We start from the raw sequence: 23,224 nt of genomic DNA, 5'->3' as shown, positions 1-23,224 counted from the left end.
CGAAAGAAGGATGGATGATGGAACAAACGATGGATGGAACGAACAAAGGATGGATGGATGGATGGATGGAATGAACGAACGATGGATGGAGCGAACAATGGATGGAACGAAGGGAGGATGGAATGAATGATGGATGGATGGATGGAATGAAAGAATGAAGGATGGATGGAGCGAACAATGGATGGAACGAAGGATGGATGGAATGAACGATGGATGGATGGAACGAACGATGGATGGAACGAACGAAGGAACGAATGATGGATGGACGGATGGAACAAACGATGGATGGAATGAACAAAGGATGAATGGATGGATGGAACAAATGATGGAATGAACGAATGAAGTATGGATGGAAGGAAGTTTGGATGAATGGATGGAACAAACTATGGATGGAATGAATGAATGATGGATGGATGGATGGATGGATGGAATGAATGATGGGTGGATGGATGGCATGGTTGGATGGATGGAACAAATGATGGTTGGAATGAACGAACGGATGGACAGAACGAACGGTGGATGGAATGAACAGACAATGGATGGATGGATGGAATGAACGATGGATGGAACAAACGATGATAGAACAAACAAAGGATGAAACGAACGATGATGGAACGAACGAATGAAAAATTGATGGAATGAACGATTGATAGAACAAACGAACAATAGAACGAACAAACAAACGTTAGAACAAACAATAGATAGATTGAACAAATGAACAATAGAATGAATGCACGCACGCAAACATGATAGATAGATCGATAGATTTCTTGTGTCAAATCTTATTGATTGAAGTCAACATGATTCTGACTCTCCTTTATTTCCCTAATTAACATGCCACAGAGGAAGAGGACGTGTCTCCCTCTCTCAAGTGTTGAAGTTGTATATGTGAGTGATTTTATCTGGGTGACAAGCCAACAAGAACCAACATGATGGATTGAGTGCTACAGGGAGGGAGTGGATGAGTGCAGAACTATGAAAGAGTCAGATAAAGGAAGGATAAATTACCTTTCTATATGGAATGATCAACAATTTCTGGGTTACTACATTCAGTATTTCCTTTATTGACAACCATAAACGATTAAATGCTTATTAGGAGCAGGCAATTTACAACTATTACAAAATTAATCCTTGTAATATCTAATTTCAGAGATTTGAGCACTAGAGATTCTTGCAATCCTTTAGTCCTCTGAGCTTTGAAGTTGATCTGACCAAACTGTCTAAGGCCCAGGTATACTTCGCTTTTGTGTGTTCCGGATCGGCTCAAGCCTGGTCGACCGTGTTGCCTTTGTGAGTATACTTCTGTATACTTTGTATACTTTGGCCTTAATTCACCACTTACAGTATCCAATTAGAAGTAAGAAGAGCAACTGACGGACTCCATATCTAGTAAGTTTTCCAGGGCACTTCTTGCTGCCTGACCTTTAGACACCCTAATATTAGGGTATGGAGTCCAGATGCTGAGCCCCCTGGTGGAGGTCTCCTCTGCACACACAGCTGCAAGACCAGCAGACATCACGGGCCGGGAATGTCTAACTAATCTCCAAACAGGACCACAAGCAGATGTGCCAAGTCTGCTAAGTAATGTAACATATGTTTCTGTTCATTATACAAGCGCACCCCTCCCAATACACACCTTAATAATTTATGAGACTGATTTTAATCAGTTTGACACAACATGTGTGTATGACGTACAGCAGATATAGTATTTTTTTTCCAGCAAACACTTTCTTACCAACATCCATCTGCAGGTCAGGTTGTTTTGACCTGCCATAACAGATTACATCATGATATTTACCAACAAGAAAATGAACCACAGCACCCAGTTCTGGCTTGTTATTTTGCAAGCCCTTTTATGTTGTAGTAATGAGTTTAGCATCATCATTCTGTCTGATGTTGCTGAATCTATCCAGCAGGGAAGACAGCGAAACACATGTGCTTTTACATGCAGCCAGGGGCCTTGCATAACAGACATAACCAAAGTAAACAAAGCATTTACTTGAATGCACAGAGTACTCACAGATATGGATGCCCCCAAAACTAATTAGTTATGCTTGCTAAGGTAAGCATCACTATTACCCCTAAGTATTGAACTTGGGCATGTATCACATCCTGAACCGTTTGTACTATGAAAATGAATGAGTGTACATTAATTACTTTTCTTTTACATTCAATATATTCCTAAGTGCTCAGACTTCCGCTTTTTGCATGGATTTGGATTTGCTGTGTTGTCCATAAACACAGGACTGAGGACTGGGCTCATATTTTAAAGTAGTATGTAGTGTGAACTGAACCACAGTCAGTCATTTCTGATTGTTTTTACCCACTCATAGTACTAGTGTGTGCATGGTGTTATAGCCCTGGAGACGACTGCGTTGCTGTCCAGACACAGCAGGTATTCCATCTTATTTGGCTATGTGACGGCTTTTGATTCTTAAACACATGTCTTTAGATTCACACAATATGTTTGTTTTTGTTTTTTATCTGACTCTATAAAGGATAAGTGCAGTCCATTAAAATATCTCTTTTAGAAAAATAGAGAAGATATTTGATCAAAAGGTTCTGTCTCTGAGGACTTCCAACTGCTCCATACCATAAAGAGCCTTCACATAAATCAAGACCATTTGTGAATATAATCATGGAAAGGATCCTTGAACATGACGGTATGTATGCCCTGTTGAAAATATGAGCACTGCTGGTCACCCGCATGGAATTCCGGTGTGCTGATGTCCCCACCAGACTTCATAATTAGCTTGACCAGCCTCAACAGAAAGACTATGATGGTTTATGAGTATTTTTTGCTGGTGTACCCATTCACTTGCATTGTATGGACCTACAGAGCTATAATATTCTTCTAAAAATCTTTGTTTAAGTTCTGCAGAAGAAAGAAAGTCATACACATGTGGGGTAACATGAGGGAGAGTAAATTAGTTTTGGGTGAACTATCCCTTTAAGGGAATCTAGTGTTTGCGTGTGTGTCAGTGTGTATCTCAAGTGTTCTGCTGCTGATTCAAATGTCACAGATGCATGAAGGTTATGGGAACTAAAGAGTAGAATGAGAGCTGTGATGAGCAAAGACCCCAACTTTTACATTCAAAAGGACAAGACTTTCTCTCAGGAAACAGAGCGACTTCCACATACCACCTGACCCTGAGATGACCACTTCCTCTGACCTCCTCTTACACACATCTTCTGTAAGTGCACTACAGCAAATTCAGCATGAGGTGATGCAATCCACTCCAAACAGATTCTACAATATAAAATTAATGCATTAGTTTTCTCCTAGGCAGGAAAATGCTCTGAAATAAGGGATGGGAAAGTAACGCTATGTTTGGAATGGAATATTAGTGTACAGCATACAGTATATTGACTACTGTTTTTTTAAATAGCATGTGAAACATTATGCATTATGCAACAAGAAATGCTTCAAACAGTAGTATGCAACTTCATATTGTCACATGAGCTCATTGCGTGCATGTTAAATTCAACAAGTGGTGTTGGGTATGCAACTCAAAAGAGTTATTACAAATGATTAATTTCTGCTATAAAATTGTAATCAGATTACTTTCTTGAAAAAGTAACCACCTTACTAATTATTTTACTTTTAAGTTACTTTCTAAACCACTCTTTTTTTCTACTCAGTGTATTCAAAATAATGTCTATGTTTCCTTCTTGTTCATTCACTTAAAATATATACAGTATGTAGCATTTTTGCATCACACTTTTTAAGTAAATTCAACAAATAGTCATTTTATGTCAGCATAACTAGAAAACCTTTGTTAGATATACACAAATGTGTCAGTTCATTCAACTTTAAGGTATTTCACACAAATAAGATCTAAGATCTATCCATCATTAAGTTTGCTGATGATATGACGGTGGTAGGTCTGATCACTGACAATGATGAAACAGCCTACAGAGAGAAGTTTCACAATCTGACACGCTGGTGTCAGGAGCACAACCTCTCCCTCAACGTCAGTAAGACAAAGGAGCTTGTGGTGGACTTCAGGAGAAGAGAAAGAGAACACAGCCCCATCATCATCAATGGAGCACCAGTGGAGAGAGCCAGCAGCTTCAAGTTCCTGGGTGTCCACATCACTGAGAACTCACATGGTCTGTCCACACTGAGGCCGTTGTGAAGAAGGCTCATCAGTGCCTCTTCTTCCTGAGACGGCTGTGGAAGTTTGGAATGAACTGCCACGTCCTCACACGGTTCTACACCAGCACTGTAGAGAGCATCCTGACTGGCTGCATCTCCGCCTGGTACGGCAATAGCACCGCCCACAACCTCAAAGCCCTGAAAAGGGTGGTGCGAAGTGCCAGACACATCATTGGAGGTGAGCTTCCCTCCCTCCAGGATATATATATCAGGCGGTGTGTGAAAAAAGCTCGGAGGATCATCAGAGACTCCAGCCACCTGAGCCATGGGCTGTTCTCACTGCTACCATCAGGCAGGCGGTATCGCAGCATCAGGACCCGCACCAGCAGACTACATGACAGCTTCTTCCCCCAAGCAATCAGACTTTTGAACTCTTGATCTCTCACGATCAATATACATCAGCACTGCACTTTTCTTATTATCTCACACTGGACTGTCATAATTATATCTCTCTAAACAACACACTGGCATCTGACTATCAACTGACAGCCTGAATGTCAATACAGTACTATATAACCTACTGTATATTTTATATATACTATATATACTATTTTTATTGTATAAAGTGTATTCTATATTGTGTTTATTGTATAATGTACATTGTATGTTATTATTTGTATATTGTGTTGTGTGTAATTATGTGTATATTAGATTTAAAATTGTGTTGTGTAAATCTGAAGTTTATTGTAAATTGGTATATGTCTCATCATTGTCACGACTGCTATGTTGATCGGAACTGCACCCAAGAATTTCACACACTATTGCACTTGTGTATATGGTTGTGTGACAATAAAAGTGATTTGATTTGATTTGAACTACTAGCACATTGTTTCAAATGAACTTTTATATTATTGTTTCTACTTAATTTAATTGCCATTATTAAAAATAATGACTGAGATCAGTCATTAAAATTGACTCCCCAAAGAAGCGCAGAGAAAGCTTCTCCTCAGTCTTCAGCTTTGCACATGTGTAAGGAAAAATTACATGACTTGAACACAGGATCCAACTGCACCAAAGTGAACACTAATCACCATAATGATGACTTTACACAAAACAACTAATTATAATAAAACAACATCAAGAAGTTCAAGGAACTCACAATTATTCATTTACTTTATGTATCACTCTAAGTTCACCTTATCATTGATATTTTGTGTTGTCCACATTAATGCAAATTAAGCTAGAAATGTAATAAATGTGTACATTTCTGAGTAGAAGTTATTTATTTTCACATGTTAAGGTTGTTGAGCCAACAAGTACTCGCCAGCATAGCACACCAGTCATACACTCAGCACCACGTTTCTCCATTACAATGACTCACTAGAGGCGGTCACAGAAATTTAAACAGATGTGCTGTACTTATGAACATAATACAAAATGTATTCTACTGTACATAAATAATATTTTAGAAATACAGTATGTGTGACCTAAGTAATGAACTTAAAATAATTAACTTAATTAAAAAGTTAGTAACTGGCTTGAAAATGTAATGTGTAACACTACTTTTTGATCAAGAACTTAGATTACAGTAACTAATTACTTTGTAATCATATTACACCCAACAATGGATATCATCTTGGAAATAAAAACGGTTACATTGCATTTTATCCCACTGATAAAAAAACTCTTGCTTTTGGTAGTCTAGTCAAATAATGAGTAAATGAGAAGTTCAAAATCTTGGCAGATTCCATGCATACGCTAAATTTGCATACTCCACACAACATACACAATATAGGCTGCAGAAACAGTTCGAGTAGTGTGGTAGTATGATACTCCAAACATAACATTATTTAATCTTTATTTATTTATTTTTATATAAAAACAGTATTATTGCAACAGTCAAATGACTGCATTTAAAGAGCTGGGATAAATCATTTAAATTAAGCAAAACTCTTGACTGTTAAAATTCACTCCAATACAGATTATTATTTCTTGTTGGTGTTGTGATGCTTTCCACAGATTTCCTATGTGATTTCCTTTTCATTTAGCAGATGCTTTGTAGCAAAGCATCACTTCATGAATGCTTCAGATATTGGCAGTTTTGAAAGCTGCTCTACATTACAGCTGTATTCCAGAAGGTCATTATGGGCTTACAATCTCATTATGATCATTGCAACAATGATCATTTCCATTAACGTGTAGCGTATGGATGACTTCAGTGGACATTACAAAAGTAGCCCTTCAAGCAGCTGCTAAATGACCTCCAAAGTGCTTATTCAAGACCTCATCAGAAATCTACATACTTCCCTGTTTTACCTGAAAGAAATATTTAATATTCATAAAAGGCTCATAATGTTGAGTCAAGAGCTCAGTGCTTGTCTGTACAAGTGATCTGTCATCATATTCTTCAACAGCGGGGTGAAGTTTTTCATCATAAATAAAGAGCTTTAGGAAATTCTGGCAATCATCTCTCCTCCATTGTATTTTTTTTTTTTTTTTTTTAATTGCACACATAAAGGCTACAATATGTTGAGAATGGCATAGTAGAGTGTTGCCTACATTTTTTAAAGGCTGAATGTGAAACAGGATGCAGTATACAAACATAAACTATAACTATAGCTACATTGTTGCTACAGTAGTATGCAACTTTATCACATGACCTCAATACATGTTCAGCAAGTGGCATCCAGTTACCTTGTAAATAAATATTATTATTTTGTATTGGCATCCAATTACATGTAAAAATTAATTAAAAAAAAAAAAAATTAGTCTGATTAAAAAAGTCAAGAAAGAGATCACAAAAATCACATCTTAAGTTCAAGTGTGTTCAATTTCAAGTAGTGTCCCAGCTAACAAATGTATGTTCTTAAAATATTCTTCAAACGTTACATGTGAAAATGTCCACTTCTTAATGTTAGTAACTACAACGTTGTTTAAAGGTTACCATAATATTCCAGAGAATCCGAAAACTTCCTAAAAGCTTAATTTGAAAATTCATCATCAGTTTTCACTCTCAGAAATGTTTTTATCTATTTAAAGGATGTACTATTAATGTTATTTAAATGTTCCTAACCTTTACATAACGTTAGCCAAAACTGTTGAAACGTTCCCTGTCAGGTGGGGTGGTAGGATGTCATTCCGAACATCAGGGACAAAAAATGGTTCAAGGAATAAAAACGAACTGAATTTCAATATTAGGTCAAAAATGGCAAAAAAGAAACAGCTTTCTCTAGAAACTCATCAGCCAGTCATTGTTTTGAGGAATGAAGGCTATACAATGCTTGAAATTGAAAAAAACTGAAGATTTCATACAAAGGTGTACAGTACAGTCTTCAAAGACAAAGGACAACTGGCTCTAACCAGGACAGAAAGAGATGTGGAAGGCCCAGATGTACAACTAAACAAGAGGATAAGTACATCAGAGGCTCTGGTTTGAGAAATAGACACCTCACATGTCCTCAGCTGACAGCTTCATTGAATTCTACCTGCTCAACACCAGTTTCATGTACAACAGTAAAGAGAAGACTCAGGGCTGCAGGCCTTATGGGAAGAATTGCTAAGAAAAAGCCACTTTTGAAACAGAAAAACAAAAAGAAAAGGTTAGAGTGGGCAAAGAAACACAACAGATAATTGGAAAAGAGTGTTATGGATCTTAACCCCATTGAGCTTTTGTGGGATCAGTTAGACTGTAAGGTGCGTGAGAAGTGCCAGACAAGACAAGTGCTACAGGAAGTGTGGGGTGAAATGTCACCTGAGTATCTGGACAAACTGACAGCCAGAATGCCAAGGATCTGCAAAGCTGTCATTGCTGCATGTGGAGGATTTTTTGATGAGAACTCTTTGAAGTAGTTTAAGTAGTTTCAAACTGTAATAGTAATTTTTCACGTTATTAATGTCCTGACTATACATTGTGATCAGTTGAATGACACTTTGGTGAATAAAAGTACCAATTTCTTTCTATAAGAGCAAAATCTGTACATTATTCCAAACTGTTGGCCGCCAGTGTACATGCATGGTTAATCTAGATACAAGGAACAATATTCAAGGCAAAATGTAGTTTCACTAAATTATTGTTAGATATGATGCGTTAACACAAATTTTAGATAGTTGTATATTTGAAATATTTTTAGTTATTAATTAGTTATTAATTTAGATATTCATATTATTATTAATTATTTATAAATGAGATATATTTCATATTAAGGATACATTTATTGAAAATACATTATTTTATATAGGTTACTGTATACAGGTGCATCTCAATAAATTAGAATGTCATGGAAAAGTTCATTTATTTCAGTAATTCAACTCAAATTGTGAAACTCGTGTATTAAATAAATTCAGTGCACACAGACTAAAGTAGTTTAAGTCTTTGGTTCTTTTAATTGTGATGATTTTGGCTCACATTTAACAAAAACCCACCAATTCACTGAGACCACACCTCACCCAGAGAGAGGGGGGGATATTTAAGTGGAAAATGTCACATGGTCTTGCCGAACTATGTCGGAAGTATGTCATGTGGAGAAGTCTCATGGTAGATCCTACCCAACGGGTTACTACAAACATGGAGACTGTGGCAGAGGGGGCTCTGCCCAAGGAAGATGCAGTTTGCCAACAGGGAAACGAATTAGCGGAAGATATACATCGAATGGGGTTACCTACAGGGAACCGCCACATACGGAGCACCTACCCCAGAACAGGGCTCTTAGTTAGCACGTGTACTGGGCCGGCAGCGAGGCTCTCTGAAAACTGAACTGCCACAGGGCTCAGAGGAAGTCAACCAGGAAACATAGTTTGTGAACACTACTGGGAATTAATGGCGCATGTCTTCAGCTCAGAGGAGGTGAAAGGCGCTATGTGCAAGCGATACACCCGGCCGGCTATCCCGGGCTTATCCGCTTGTATTGCGTGCCACTACCCGGGACGAAACCGGTTCCACCCAGAGGTTGTAGAACCTTGCAAAGGTGTTAGGTGTTGCCCAGCCCACTGCTCTGCAAATGTCTGTTAGAGAGGCACCCCTGGCCAGGGCCCAGGAGGCTGCTACACTCCTGGTAGAATGGGCTTGTAGCCCTAACGGGGGCGGCATGTCCTGGTCGTGATATGCCATAGCTATGGCGTCAATGAGCCAGTGGGCAATCCTCTGCTTGGAGACAGCACTTCCTTTCCGCTGTGCACCAAAGCAGACAAAAAGCTGCTCAGATATCCTAAAGCTCTGCATGCGATCCAAATAGATGCGTAAAGCGCGCACCGGACACAGCAACGACAGGGCTGGGTCTGCCTCCTCCTGGGGCAGCGCTCGCAAGCTCACCACCTGGTCCCTAAAAGGGGTTGTGGGAACCTTGGGCACATAGCCCGGTCGGGGTCTCAAGATCACGTGAGAGTAGCCCGGACTGAACTCCAGGCACGTTTCGCTGAAAGAGAACACTTGCAGGTCTCCTACCCTCTTGATGGAAGTGAGCGCAGTCAGGAGGGCAGTCTTCAAGGAGAGTACCTTAAGCTCAGCTGACTGCAAAGGCTCAAAGGGGGCTCTCTGTAGACCCTGAAGAACTACAGAGAGGTCCCATGAGGGAACGAGGCGCAGTCAGGAGGGGTTCAGTCTCCTGGCGCCTCTCAGGAACCTGATGATCAGGCCGTGCTTCCCTAAGGACTTACCGTCCACTGTGTCATGGTGTGCTGCTATAGCAGCAACGTACACCTTCAAGGTGGAAGGGGACAGCCGCCCTTCCAACCTCTCCTGCAGGAAGGAAAGCACTGATCCGACTGTGCATCTCTGGGGGTCTTCCCATCGGGAAGAACACCACTTAGCGAACAGACGCCACTTAAAGGCATACAGGCACCTCGTAGAGGGGGCCCTAGCCTGAGTGATCGTGTCTACCACCGCGGGTGGTAGGCCACTTAGGTTTTCTGCATCCCATCCAGGGGCCAGACATGGAGATTCCAGAGGTCTGGTCATGGGTGCCAGATGGTGCCCCATCCCTGAAAAAGACGGGGGGGGGGGGGGGGGGCGCTGTCACGAGGAGCATGAGGTCCGAGAACCACGTCTGGGGACACAAATTGCCCCCAGTGCTAGCCGTGCTGGCCTCATACTCGTAGGTAGAAGGACCGAGGTGGGGAGCCGCTCCTTACGAAAGCAAGCCGCAACCACAACGTTGCCATGGTCATGTTCTCGCAGTGAGAACATGAACCATCAACGAACGCTGTCTCCGTATGTGTTGCGCCCAGACACAAAAGACAGCGATCGTGACCGTCTGAAGTTGAGAGGTAACGAACGCAACCAGGAATAACACACAAATGGAAAGGCATCTTTAAAAAGATGCGTCTTTAAAAATACATTCAGTGTGTGCCGCTCTTTTAGAGAAATATACTCTTTCAGGAAAATATACTCTCTTTTTTCTGCCGAAGCGCCCAGGGTGTCCTCTGCAGTGCACCAGTGTAGAGGAGGGAGAAGCCGCTGAAATGCGCCGTCAGATCCAGCAGAGGTGAATGAACAGTCAGCTCAGTAAACATTGACCGTTCGGCTCCGAAGAGAAAATCTGAATGAGTGGTTGCACACCAGCTCCTTTTATACCCATATGTCCGGGGGAGTGACATGCAAATACCACTCGCCAATTTTCATTGGCCTTTTATCAAAGACCAGAGGTGTCTTGGGCTCCCAAGAGTGACTCCTAGTGTCACTACATCGACACAATGTCGAGTGAGTGACAGATAGGGAACCTCATTCAACAACAGGGACAAAGACAAATCAATAGAGGTTGTGTCTGAAACTAAAGGCAGCTGCCATGCTGCCCAGTGAATCAATAAACTATTCAATAAATAGTAAATATGTACTATGCATCGGCCATCTAGTGTTTGGGTTTTTCCGGACTTATCTCACAGTGAATTCGGTAACAATAGGTTGAAATTTCTTCAGCAAAACTTGAACCGCTGTGGGAAGTGTTTCAAATGTAAAGGCACTTGTGAGCTCCAGTTTCTGGGTGAAATGTCCACAGGGTGGCAACAAACGAGTTTTTTTTTTTTTTTCTTTTGTAAATGATGAAATAGGCTATAGTGAGAAGGAATGCATATTTTATTAACACTATCCCCAAACCCCAAACCTAACCGTCAGTGGAGTAAAAATGCAATCTTAACAGAACCTTCAAATCACGCTCATCATTTATTATACAAACACAATTACTTCCTGATTTAAATGCGGGATGGGAACCCACGTTTCTGAGACTGCTGATGCAACATGCTATCAGTCACACCACAGGAAAAAGTAAACATGCATGAATTGATGCAAATATGTCTGATAAGAGCTGGCGCTTTCAGTAACTAAGCAGAATGCGGTCAATGTCAGGGTACTGGAAAATTCGGGAGCAACATGTCAACTTCCTGTGTGATCATGTTGGAATTTTCAAAGGGTAGTATCAGCTCAAATGGAATACAAATGCAATTAGTCAGTAAAACTTTTTGTAGCTCATAATCCCTGTGTTGAAACTAGATGATCAAAAAATAGATATTATATAATTTTTTTTTTTGGTTGAATAAGTAAATCATCCGGGTACTTGTAGTACTCTACGTCTCATATAGATATGCTAAAGTATCGTGATATATTTTTCCTCATGATATTGTATCGATATTTGCCAAATGCATACATATGATTATGTGTTATCAAAGACAGCACATCTTTGCTACCTTCAAAACCCACCATGAAGGAATCTTAGTAGATAGGGAGTTAGCAGATAGCAAACATGAAAAGTGTCTTCATGCCATCCTTTCTCCGCATATTTCATGCGAAGGCAGAATTCTTTAGGTTTCAGACTGAGTGGGGAACTGTGTTAAAGAAAGAAACGAGGTATGTTAGGGAGAGCCAGACCCACCTGTTTTATTTTAAATGATCTGTTATGAAATAGCAGGTGCCTTAGGGAGGGGAAGGTGTTAAGTGTGTTTCTTTAATAAACACCAGGAAGAGATCGGTGGAGATCTGAAAGTAATTAGTCCAGGATCAGAGCAGTTCAAATACAGAGCAGAATGGAATGCAGGCGTACTGCTGACCGCAGAATATAATGTACAGTACCTGCTATTTATTTTTTAATTTTAAATATATATATATATATATATATATATATATATATATATATATATATATATATATATACACACACACACATACACACACACATTTTACATAAAACAGTACGCAGTATGCAAAGATAAACATTTCAGATAGTAGTCGTCACATTATCTCATTAAGTGCATTAAGCATTTCACATTTTAAATCCAATTTGGTGTAAATGACATCGCTTGGCAGTCTGATCAAATAATGAATCAAGAAGTGAGATGTTAAAGTCAATGTGAAATCAAAATTGGCTATTTACTTTTAGACATGCTCCTGGTGTTTTTGCGAATGATTCATTATTGCATGTTATTCTAAAGAAAGAAATGTTTGTCTTTGCATTAATTGTTCCACTTGTTCCACCTCAAACGACTTTTCAGCTGATGCCACCAAACCCTTTAATTTTTCATTCTCTCCCATCTAACCACCTGACATATACATGGAGAACACTTTTATGATCCAGTGAATTCTTGATGGATGAAATATGGATAAATTCTTGCTAAGACACACCCTAAAAATATTCTTGAATATCCTGTTTCACTCGGAAATACGGGACATTATGGAAGTAAAATAGGTTGCAAACACTCTTTCATGTTGACTTAAAAAATATCACGACTGTATATGTAACGGGACCCAGCTAGTAAGTGATAGCTGTGTGGTATGTGCAAACCTCACTCCCCTGGCCTCAAGAGGCACACTAGCTGGTAGTAGATGATCAGGGTATTCCAAGAAAATTGCAACTCTACTATTACTGCATTGGGCAGTAAATTAATTATTCCAAACACAGCCAAAGTAACATATAAAGACCTTTAGGCGTTTTATCAATTAAGATAACGAGTAAGCCAGAAACCAGAATAGGATTGTAGAATGACATAAGTCACCCACATGAGCGCCACAGCGCATCATGTCAGAGCACATGCACAACCCAAAAAGCAATATATATGACGTGATCTAGCAGAACTGTAATGCTATTCTGAGAAAGAAAAAATTATAAATGGAACATAAAATCAAAAAAAAACATAAAGCAGTTGAGTGGCTGGTTAGGTCACAGAGATGTTGAAAGGTTTGTTTAATCAACATCTAATGCTTTGTGGTGCTCCAGTGGCTCACGGTGATTGTTTGAAACTTCCTGGACAGATAACCACAATTAAAACTGTATAATTTAACTGCTCACTCTCAGTATATTTTTTTTCTGCTCGGATCCCATCAGTCCACTTACCAGCACCTGTTCTTCATGCTTCAGTCACTTGTTTCTACTCTTCTTATTGCTCTTCTTTTCCAGCAGGCCTCTATAAATATCCCGCCCAGTCTCTCATGGCCCATGCGGCCCTGCTCTTTCCTGATGGAGAGGAAGTGCTGGCTGAATCAGGGACCCTGATCTTTCTCCAGGGAGAGAGGAGAGCCCAGGGATGGGAGTTGGGAAGGACAAGGGTTGTTTACATTGGAACTCCCTGGAGTTCTGCACTCTACAGCTCAGTACGGACAAAACATGGGCAATCATGAAAGGCAACAGCAGCAAAGAACATTATATGAAAGTCAAACAATGCTTATTCATGCATTTCAGAAGCAGTGCTTGAATTGATTCTAGTCTTATGGGGGGTCCCAACCACTTGGGGGGGGGGGGTGCTTGGGGGTAGTGGATTGATCAGGACACTATGTTGGTTATAGTGCTTTTAGTTGTTGTGTGTGGTCAAAACAAAGATCAAGAATAAAAAATATATATTTTCAGTCCGGGTAATGTTATATAAGAGAGATTTGTCATTATTATCGTTTCTAAAATAAAAATATTTGGGACCCCAAATGCTTTATAACATCATGCGAAAATAAAAGTTGTTTAAAAGAAGGGGCAAATTATTCTATTTTAATGAAAGATTACAAAGATAATCATATTTGTACTCATAATCATACAAAATAAGAGGTGTCTCTTATTTTGTCTCTCATTCTTATGTATTAAGAATGTAAATAGGGTCAATTTAGTTTCTTTCTTTTTTTTTTACTTTAAAGACATATGCATAGGTGTTTGTAAAAGAATTTAAAAAAGGCTGAGATCAGAGACTTAATTCTTTTAACATTTTTTTATTTTATTACCTATTACATGTCCAGCATGGATCGTTAATCACACTCAGAAGATGAACATCACACACAAATGTATAAAATCCTGTTTCTACATGAAAACAAAAAAATCAACACACCAATCGGAATGTTATTAACAAGGTAAAAATTTACAATTTCAAAAATAAGTAATTTAAGATAAACAGAAAATACAAATGAATTAAATTTAATTTTACCATCATTAATAAAGTAATGATGTAATGAGGTGTTTAAGAAAAACACTACAGCACAGGTTTGTGCACAACATTGACAGCACTGCTTTAAATGTTAGAGATTTGTTACTAGGATTTGTATATATTCTGTCTGAAATTGCTTTGTTGAGTATTACACAGCATGTTTGTAAAATGAGATTCCCTTTAAGACAGGATGCATGCTCAGACCCATTGTCATAATGGGCTGATCTTACATTGTATCCACCATTGACACAGGAGAATTCAGTCATAAACACCCACTGTCTCGGTCTCATTCTACTTAGCTGTTTCCACAAAGCTGAAGACAATATTATTGACTTGACCTTTGTGGTTAAATTGTTCAGTGAACTAACAATGACTGCAGTTTAATCATGAAGTGGTTAATAAATGGGTTGGACGGATGTTTTTAGAGGCACCTATGATCAAAGCTCAAGTTTATATCAGGAGAACACACATACAGAAAAGACACTCTGCGCATTTTAGGCCACGTCAACACTAATACATTTTTGTTTGAAAATGCATACATTTTGCTATGTTTACGCCTCTCATCCAAACTAGAATACGTTTTCCTGCACCGAAAATGGAGCGTTTGAAGACGCTCTCTAAAACCGCATACTTTGGAATACCATGACGTTAGGAAACAAAAAATGGAGGTTTCAAATAGATTAGTGTTAACATGGGTTTAGTTTCAATCCCTAGTGAGCTAAATTTCTGCCTACATAGGCAGCTGCCTTCCAAACTGAAATGGAACCTCACTAGAGACTGAATTGAAATTGAGAGACTCAACTCTGTTGATTCCAACAGAGGTTGGTGTTAGCATGTTGCTAAGCTAATGAAGCAATGCTCTAAAAAGCATAAAAATACACAGCACACAGAAGTATTGGGTAAAGTTGTCTATTTTAATTAGATTGAACTATTTTTTATCAATTAAATGTAAGTATACTATATTTCCCTTGACTCTCTTGTCTGGCATCTTGGGTTAATTGCTTATCGCAACAAATTCTGGGATTGTGTTTTCCACGAAGAATACATTCAACGCAGCCTCAGAATTTGGCCAAAATGAGGTATCTTAGGCCACATCAACACTAATACATTTTTGGGTTGAAAGCCCATTGGTTTTGCAAAGTTTACGTCTCTCATCCACACTGGAACTGCATTTTTCAAATCATGTTAACATGCATATTGTTTAAGCCTTGTGGCTATACTTTTCAAACAGTGAGTATTTTAACATTTACAGACTGACCCCATTCACTTCCATTGCAAATGCCTCACTATAACCATTTTTCTTTTTTGTTGCTTTTTTTTTTTTTTTTAAAGGAGGGATGAGTCGAAATTCATTTTTTTATTAATCCACGTTATTCTCCAAATGCTGTCGATTGAGCTTAACTTGTAATGAAACCGGAATATTCTTTAAAATGCTGACTAGATTTTGGAACACATCTGCTGTGTGACTGTACCAGACCTCACATCGAACAGACCATTTGGGTGGTCAGACCTCATTAACCTGCAATGAAAAACCCACCGGCACACAAACTAGCACGGTCCTGAGCTGCGTTTATGAGAAAGGTGTGACCACAACAGCCAACGTCCGTAATTCACACTCAAAGCCTTCTGAACAGAGGCTGTTGTTTAGAATGCAATGCCTGTGGGAGGAAGCTTTGTGGCACTGGCTGAGGGCCCAGTCCATCTTCCTGTTAGCCAGAAGCAGTGTGCAGGACAATAATGCAGAAAGAGAGAGGGGCCATTGTTATCAGAGCCAGTCCTAAACTTGGCCAGGAGTTGATTCAAGATGGAGAAAACGCTATAAAACTACAGTATCACATTCTATCAAACACAAAAACCAAACAGACTGTTTTGATTATTCATTAGTCATTATCTTCCACAATCATTGTTAAGTCACACTTCTTATTTATGAAAATGAAAAAGACAATTATTAGAATTAGAAACAAGCATACAAAGTAATGCACTTTTATGCCTTCTAGACTCGTACTATAAAAAATAAAATAAAAAAAGAACTGTGGCGATCAGACACCATGAATAATATCATCATGCACCATAACATTTGCATGGTAAATGGCATTACAATCATGGTAGTGTCCACAAAACATGCCATGTCTAAAATATCATGGTAATAGCATGATACTTTAAGTGTTAGATTAGGTTAAAAAGCCTCTGGAGTGAACATGGGCATAAAGGAGGGACAAAAGAAAGGGTCATAGTGGGAACAAAATGGGAATAAGGCTTGAGTGAGCCCCTGAGAGTATGCGAGAGCAAGCTGCTTTTCAGATATCCTTCAAGCCTGTTTATGTATTCTTCATTGATCTGGGCATAAGAAGGGGAAGGCAGAGGTCGTCGAGGGAGAGGTGGAAGAGCTTTTATGTCTGATTAACTCTCCTCTGAGCACTGCGAGGGGGGACTGACATTGCCTGGCAACGGTATTCGGCTGGATTAAACAGTGACGGCATTCAGGTCATGACTGTCCCGTCTCCTCTACTCTTTCAATAATATTTATCAAAGTGCTTTCTGCTCTACCTTGTCTGACAGGGCAATATTTATAATACCACTCTCCTCCACATCTCTCTTTCTTTGCAAAACTCTTACGCTTATTGCGAAGGCCAAATGACTGAAATTTTTCATAGACACTTTTAAAAAGTGGCGACGATTTGTTTCTCTAGGCCACGTCTGAGTATACTATGCCGAGTTTAAGGTTAGACACTAGACTAAGCAAAGTATAACACAAAGCAAACACAGAACTACCTAATGGCAGTTATATCCTACAATGTTAGGGAACTTACCTAGTTTGTTAACTTTGCCTTGTGGATCACATCAGCACACTAAAAATTTGTGAATGAAACTGGAATCCTATTTCCGCTGCCGGTCTAAGAAAGTGTTCCAAAAATAACCTGCAGACCCTGGCAATGTGGGCTGTGGGATAGTGTGCCAGCAAGCTCTCATAAAGGGATGGCATTGACACACATACTGCTTACCAACCAGCTCAGGCCAGAAATATACTCTATGCAAGTAAGCAAACGCAGATGGGAATGCTTGGCCAAGGCATTGCATATTGTTCCATTGTACATCCTTAAACACTGTTGTGGTTAAAAAAAAAAAAAAAACTCTGTGGCACCAAAAGAAAATTGCAATCTGCAACTTCAATATCTTTTTGTCCAGGAGTGTTTAGCAGTTAGTTGAAACAATCATTATTTTTGCAATTTTGTTTGGTGGCATTAGTAGTGCAGAAATTACACATTTCACCTTTTATAACAGATGTGTTATTCAGATAACGAGCTACAAACATGCCGACTTTAACTTTTGTTAGTCCCTAACTCTTGCTCTGCCATGGTAGTAGTTGACCTGAAAGAAAAAATGTATGCAAATGCTTACTGTTGCACTACTTGTGCCGAGTTAAGCAGGCATCTCACTAGCCGACTCCAAACAACTCGATTTTGGCAGAGGGTGTCACACTTACTGACGTTCAGATCAGAGCATGACATCTTGTCAATTCTTCAGTTAAAGCAGCAGCTCACTGGTCACTTGATGAGACTAAAAGAGCCTGTCCCAGCAACTGAACGATTTTTTCAAACTCATCAGCTTTTGTAGCCTTTTGATTTAAGGACTTACCGACCTTCCACTGTCAGATGCTAATGCGAGCTCTGACTCCGTCTGACTGGCCAGCGATTATGTAAAAGAAACTTACGACTAAAAAGTCGACTAGTGAGAAGTCATCTTTTAAGAATTGCGCTGACAAAATTGAGCTTGCGTAGCTGGAAACATGTTTGCAATTTAGTTTTTAGCCAAAATCACTCTTGTCGCTTAATGTAGGAAAAGTGGACTACCACTAGGGGTGGTAATGGGGGGGTAAGTCTCCAAAGATGTGTGCTTGGAGGCTTCATGGGAACATGATCTGGCCCTGTATACATTGGTACTGAATGATTATGGCCAAAGTATTCTTTGATTTACCGCATGCCGGTACATCTTGTGCACAGTGCGCACAACGCAAGTTTTGTCATCAGCACAGTGTGCGTGGACTGTCCATGTGAGGAGAAAAACTAAGCTGCACATGGACAGTCCTAGTCTGTGCATCATTGACTGTACAAAAAGAGTCCGTATGAGATTGCGGTCAAGAGTACACTTTGAAAGGCTGAACGCTCGAACGTGCGCAAGACCGAACAGCACACAGAAAAACAAAGTAAACCCTAGCCTTAACCCAAGTAATATACCATGGTATTTACAGAACATGCTACACCAAGGTACCATAGTGGATGTTGTTTGCATTCATGTACTTGTATAGAGAATGTTTCAGCCTTAAGGGAGCTGGCAGAGGGTTTATCCCAGCTGTGCCTGTATACTGCTCTCCCACTCTTGAAATCTGCCCCATCACTGTAATACAGTCTAGCTCATCATCTGTACTAACACACTGTAATCCCTCTTGAAAGACTTTGGAGATAGAGTTTCTCCATCTTAACCCTTTCCTTTTGAACTCACAGAGTTATCTGTGCTTCTTTCTCTCTTGTCTTCGTCCACCTAGCAGTGTCGACGAGAGTGGTATTTCTTTGGGTTGGGGTTCGAAGAGGTAACAGTGCATTTCACCCCCTGCTGTTTTTAAAATGAGAGGATTATCTAACAGTCCCTACATGAAGGCAACAGTGGGCCCCTCTAAGGCTTTTTATTTATAATTGGGCCCCAAGAAGCTTACTTGAGTATATTTTACGGAGTTTTAAATTGGTGCAAGCTAGTGGTATGCATTTTATAGTTCTTTTTCATATGTTCTTTTGATTTAACAATGTAAAGCTGTTATATAAATATGCATATACACTCAGCGAATGGCTCCTGCATCAGCAAAAGGTACTAGAAGATATTCCTCTAGAAGAGCCTCCAAAGCCTAAAGATTTTCAGAAACCCCTACGAAGTATGCTGCCTTTCTGTCATAAATGAAAGCAACTGAAATGACAAATGGCAATAAAATATTTCAATCACCGCAGTATCACTGAACCATTGTGGAGATAAAAGAAAGTGGTCAAAAGGGCTCTACAAATATGAACGAAACCACAGAAAACACATTTGGTTGGCAGGACCAAGGCACAATTTTTAAAACAAAAGAATAAGTGGTTCAGCAAGGCAATAAAATGTGATTTTTTTTATGGTCATGCAAGGTAGGCAAAATCCACAGAAAAGTCCCTGTTTTATGATGTCGAAACAAAGAGCTATGGAGTATCAGGTAAAACTCAATGAAATGCAATTTACTGGTTGGCTAACCAAGTCCAGTTGCTTGTGAATTAGTTTACTTGACATTCTATACCGACCTGGATGACTTAAAAACATTTGTGGACATACTATAATATAGTTATGATGTAAATGGCCACAGTTAATACTGTATTGTCTTTACTAATATGTAGAAAATCTGCACCAGAATTTCCAACATAGTGTGATATCAAATCACAGAAGATACCAAATAAGTTGGGTGCAAACCAATCAATGATAGATTGAGTTATTGCAGGTAATGTAGGCAATTAGGTGAACTATTCCAATACCACACCCCTTCTCAAGTACGTTAAATGAGAAAAAAAAAAAGAACAAAGGAAAGGAACATGGAAATCCTAGTCTGGATTTCCACCAAGTATATTATAACTTGCGCAGTCTGCTGGAAGACCACAGCTGAGATACATGGGAAAAGATGAACGTAGGTAGAAATATTCCTAGAAGAGATATTCCATCCTCAACATCCTTTTTCCTCTATTTTTCCTCTGCAAGATGTGAAATATCTGCTTGTCAGTTGCTCTTATACACAGTGATTGTAGATCTAGGTAACTAATTGTTACATCTAAAAAAGACATTGAGAAACCCACAAAAAAATTAATCAAATGATTATTATGAATACGAAACCCGAACAACGAAATCAATGTGCAAAATTTCCAATATAAATATACTAGTCATCATGTTAGGAGAGCACCATGGGAAGGGAAGTAAAGTGTGTACAGAGCGAACATGAAACAGAGTGTCCTAACGAGACTCAACAAAATATGGTGACAAACAATAAAAGCTCTCACTTAAATGTTTTAACCAGCCATGACCATGACAAGCACAAGGCATTTTGTCAGTCGTGTTGCGTAGCCCCGCCAATCGGTGAACTCTCAAAATCCTGCTTCTCATAACTGCACATTAACCATCAAATATGTTCCGATTGGCTTTGATTGTGTGGCGTCATGCTGCAGTTTTGCTTTCAGTGTGGATGAACAAACTGCTTGTCGCTGGAATCTTGAATCATGTCGTGTTTGGTTAGGACACAGTGTATGAGTGAGTGTTTACGGGGCATCGTGAGGGTTTAAACCCAATCCTGCAGTGAACGTCTGCAGTGTACTAAATACTTGGGTGCTCCTTTCCTCTGTAGTGTATTAATGATAGCGTAGATCAATCCTAAGATGCACAGCACCAGGACCAGCGGTACCGTCACCATGATGATTTTCAAGGTGCGCTCCGTCTCGTCTATCTTCAAAACTACATCCACCTCATTTGTTTCATCTTCAGTCTCTTCTTTGTGGTCAACATCATTAGTGTTGTCCCGCTCTTTGTCCTTTTCCTTGTCTTTGTCTCGCCCTGTATCCGGGTTAAAAGGTGGGCGTTCAGGCCACTTGCGTCCCGGGTCCACGTCTGTGTCTCGGTCGGGATCGAGGTCCACATTACAGCCCATGAAGTCTCTCAGAATGGACTTCGGGTAGCCCGGCTCACTCTTCATTCTGTGGTTGTCGAATTTCCAGTACTTTGTACCCTTGTAAAAGTACGTATAAGCTGTGTAAGAAAAAAACGGTGTTGGACAGAGCAAATTGTGTTTAGTGCATCACTGACAAGTCAAATAAACAAATTTAGCTCATCTGTTCATTACTTCATTGATGACAAAATGGAAAAAATGATATAATAGGCTTGAGAATAGCTCAGCCTCTACATATAATATCCACAGAAAATAAATTTGCCTAATTTCTCAGTCAGTAAAAATAAATAAATAAAATGTACACAATAATGCACTTGGAATGAAAGTGGAAGTCTGAGGGGCAAGGCACTGGGGTAAATATTAGGCACATTGGACAGGGCTAAACATTAAAATATACACTGTTCCATAAGATTTAAACATTACACATATTAACATGACACTAATGTGATAAAAGAAAGGAAGAAGTTTAAGATGGCATTAGGGTGAGTAAATGACGAGAGAATTATATTTTTGGGTGAATTATTCCTTTAAATCCTCTGGAATGTCTTTTCCCCCAAAGGTTAACATTGTAAATACTAGAGGTAGACAAATACATTGGTTTTACCGATTAATCTGTGCCAATGCTTTTTGGAACTATGGTTAACAGCAAAAATCTATGCCGATAAATTTTTCATAATTTTGTCATTTCAAAATAATAGTCCCTGGTGTGTTTTGGGCTTGTTTATACTTAAAATTGCCATGTTATGCACCGAATCTTCATTTTTTTTTGTAGTTATTTTGGGGATTTTGGTTGAACAATAAACTGCATCTGGGATTTTATTCATTTAGGACCCGTCATAGTAAGAAAAGAATATGATTTTTTTTATGACATTCTAAAAATCAGTTTTCAAAAAACTATCGGCTGATTAATCGGTTATCAGCCTTTCCCACCACATTAGTTATCTGTATCAGCAAAATCTACTATCGGTTGACCTCTAGCATATACTGTATATTACTGTAAATATGATTTGTGTTTGTTTTTACAAACTGAGGAATGAGTCAAAATGATTGTCTGTGGTAACCGACAGATGCTGTCGATAAAGGCCACGTCCACACTGAGATGGCATTTTTGTCAGCGAAAACTGAGCTTTTTGAAAGCGATCTCCCAAGTGGATAAATTTGAAAATGGCATCTTCACACTGTAGTGTGGACAGGGAAAATGTATATATCTGAAAATGATGACGTATTTGTTGTCATGTGACGCAGTTATGTGATCCATTCAACCAAAAGATGGCGGCCCGTGTTGTAGCGGTGCTGTTGTACTTGATATTCACTTCGATAGCATTGTTAAAGATAAATGTTACTTCGTACAACATTCACATTGCATTAATTCAAAGCCGATTGGTGTGCGGTAATGGAACATGAAGGCAATTGGGTTTCAGACCGTACATGCAACAGCGATTTTTTGCATGCTCAGTATGGGGATTTACGTTTTCATACGTTTCAGTGTGGACGAGCAACTTTTGGAAAACGGCAGTGTGGAAGGAGAGCATTTCAAAAATGAAAAGACAGTTTTCAAATGTATCCGGATTAATGTAGATGTAGCCAAAGATTAACTTGTTTTAAACCTTAAATATTGCTTTAAAATGGGACAATTATATAAGTGTTTCCCAATAATCTCAAACCACATTTCTTCCATTACTTTCTCTCACACCCTTTGTCTCATTGTCTCATTGGTTGATTGATCTGATCGGCACCTCCCCACCCATCCTTTACATTAATATGGTGGCACTGGATGACCCCAACCCCACACACCATTTCACTCTCTGACTCACCTCCATCATCGCTGAGGAAGGCTCCTTTGGGAGAGGACGGCACAGAAGTGCCCCACACACTAATTGGTTTAGGGTAGTCCTGATCTGCAGCTCGAGAGTGCTCATTAAAGCGCCAGTACCTGTGGTTTATCAAACATATTTCAAAGGGAACCATTCTGCCTTTCCTTGAAGCAGCAACAGGAAACTATACAGTGACCCCATTTACAC

At 39.3% G+C, this 23,224-nt stretch overlaps 1 protein-coding gene across 6 annotated transcripts in view; it reads right to left on the bottom strand.

Moving 5' to 3' along the window:
* Positions 1-14,254: 14,254 nt before the first annotated feature.
* Positions 14,255-23,224, bottom strand: part of LOC127440490 (matrix metalloproteinase-15-like) — a 56,628-nt gene continuing 47,658 nt past the window's right edge. For all 6 annotated transcript variants that reach the window (XM_051697111.1, XM_051697124.1, XM_051697133.1 and 3 more), the window contains 2 exons: positions 23,018-23,136; positions 14,255-21,283 (listed from right to left, as the gene is read on the bottom strand). In XM_051697111.1, the coding sequence (XP_051553071.1) occupies positions 20,820-21,283; positions 23,018-23,136 (583 nt within the window). In that variant the 3' untranslated portion in view covers positions 14,255-20,819. The remainder of the gene's footprint in view (positions 21,284-23,017; positions 23,137-23,224) is intronic.

This window comes from Myxocyprinus asiaticus, chromosome 1, assembly GCF_019703515.2.
Source record: "Myxocyprinus asiaticus isolate MX2 ecotype Aquarium Trade chromosome 1, UBuf_Myxa_2, whole genome shotgun sequence".
In the NCBI taxonomy this organism is placed as follows: Eukaryota; Metazoa; Chordata; class Actinopteri; order Cypriniformes; family Catostomidae; genus Myxocyprinus; species Myxocyprinus asiaticus.
The sequence above is the reverse complement of the archived record's forward strand: the minus strand, read 5'-3'. Positions and strand labels throughout refer to the sequence as shown.